The sequence below is a fragment of the Nanorana parkeri genome, unplaced genomic scaffold (assembly GCF_000935625.1).
Source record: "Nanorana parkeri isolate BGI_ZX_2015 unplaced genomic scaffold, ASM93562v1 scaffold680, whole genome shotgun sequence".
NCBI lineage: Eukaryota > Metazoa > Chordata > Amphibia > Anura > Dicroglossidae > Nanorana > Nanorana parkeri.
The window spans coordinates 554,810-556,722 of NW_017306948.1; the positions used below are offsets into that span (position 1 = coordinate 554,810).

The window sequence follows — 1,913 nt, forward strand, 5'->3', positions numbered from 1 at the left end:
CCCCCCAAAAGAATCTAAGAATCTGTGTAAAACATGTTAAAATGAGGTCAATTTTGGTTTTGTGTGAGAAGAATTGAGCACAATTGTGACAATTTCACAGGTTTGCAGTCATTAAAATTGTGTTTGACTTGTGCTCTGTTGATTATGCAAGTGTTTGAAGTAAAACAAATGTTAAGACCTGGAAATTAATAGACACCTTACAGGGTCTACACAGTGCAGAAGCAGGCCATATGTTGAGTACCAGGGTCCTGGAGGCTCTGCAGCCATCTACTAGTAAAGCATATGAAAGGTTGGCCAGTATATTTAATGATAGAATGAGTTTCTGTAGAATGCAGGATCTGTTGCATTAAGCTAATGTGATTTGTTTTTATAGCATATGACATAATGTTATGCTTTTAAACCTTCATATTTCCTCTTGTATCCAGGCTTTCGATGTATAAGGGTCACCATAGGGATGTTTGGAGACATGCTTGGCATAGAGCATGCTCATTGCTCTCCTAAGAATGTGGCTTTCTTCTGCAAAAACTTGCTGTCTGTTCCAATGAATGGATCTGAATTTTCAGTTGCAGACTAGTTTTAAAATGTGATTTTATTGTCCAAGTTATCTGAAGTTACAATACTGATGCTCAGCTTAAACTTCACTTAAGGTGAAAGACGATGCCAAAAGATCGTATTGATAAGGTGGTTAGATGCAAATGATTGTCCTTTTTATTGAAAGACGACAAGAATTTATCAAAACTGCAGCAGACAGAATCTGCTACAGTTGCCTGTAGTAACCAGCCAGCTCCTATGTTTCATGTTCTCAAAGCTTTACTGAACAAACTGAAGTGAGGAGCTGATTGCTTACTATGGGCAACTGTTCCAGTTCTGATACATTTCCCCCAATGTGTTTGCAGGTAACAGAAGACCCATTTCAGGGCTTAAATCCCCTCTGTCAGTATAGATGCTGTGAGCTGGATTTCTGCTTGAACATCTCACTGAATTGACTTAATTTTACAGAAACATACTGGAAGTGTGCTTTAGCAAATGTATGTTCCACTTTAGGTCATTCTTCTGGCCTATCAAGACCTGAAGAAAAGGTATTCTGTTGGCTCAATCATGTGCACCCAACTACCTTTTGATTCTTTTGGAGCTTCATTTTTTTTCATCACCTCAAGCTTTTTAGCCAGGGTCCCTCGGTGGTTTGGCAGCAGCCTATCTGCTATATTGACAACGCTAAACCTTCAGTTCCTCAGATCCACCTAAAAAAAATTCAGTGGTGTATGATCAATCATCTTTTATAGTCTTATGTATGTACTAAAAAATATATATACATTTGTTTTGCAGCGCTGAAGGCAGCCACACTTCTGGTCAGAGCAACGGGAGAGATCAACAAGCACTTGCTAAGGCAGTTCAGGTTCACCAGGACACACTGCGTACAATGTACTTTGCTTAACTGGTGCTGGTACCCAGATCTTATAGGCACTAACCAAGGAGGATTCACGCCAGACCAGCTGCACTTACTTGTATTGTAGTCCGCACTACAGTGACATCCAAGTGCAATCTACCACAACCCTATCTTTATCATTATCCCTTGATCACTTCCGTCCAGACCCCAAAACCTTTTTTTTGCCCCAACCCCTCCCACCCCCCCAACAACTCTTCAACTGCACTCCTACAATACTTTGTTCTCTGTCAAGTTTGTAAAGTATATACGCGTTTTATGGAATTACCCTCTTCAAATACGATCTGAACACATACTCAGGGCTTTCAAGAAACGCTATGAAATACTTCTATTTTCCAGTCGAAAGTTCCATTTTGAATGGTTCGACGAAACTGCGCCACGGCCTGAAATCAGAAAAAAAAAGGATTTTCTCCAAATTGTAAAGCCTTAAATATTTTAAGTGATTTTTTTTCAGATGTTTTGAAAACAA

At 39.5% G+C, this 1,913-nt stretch overlaps 1 protein-coding gene across 1 annotated transcript in view; it reads left to right on the forward strand.

Moving 5' to 3' along the window:
- AGO2 (argonaute 2, RISC catalytic component) overlaps positions 1–1,581 on the forward strand; it is a 61,627-nt gene extending 60,046 nt beyond the window's left edge. Inside the window, exon 19 of the mRNA XM_018563609.1 lies at positions 1,327–1,581. Coding sequence (XP_018419111.1) covers positions 1,327–1,435 — 109 coding nt within the window. The 3' untranslated portion in view covers positions 1,436–1,581. The remainder of the gene's footprint in view (positions 1–1,326) is intronic.
- The last annotated feature ends 332 nt before the right edge of the window (positions 1,582–1,913 follow it).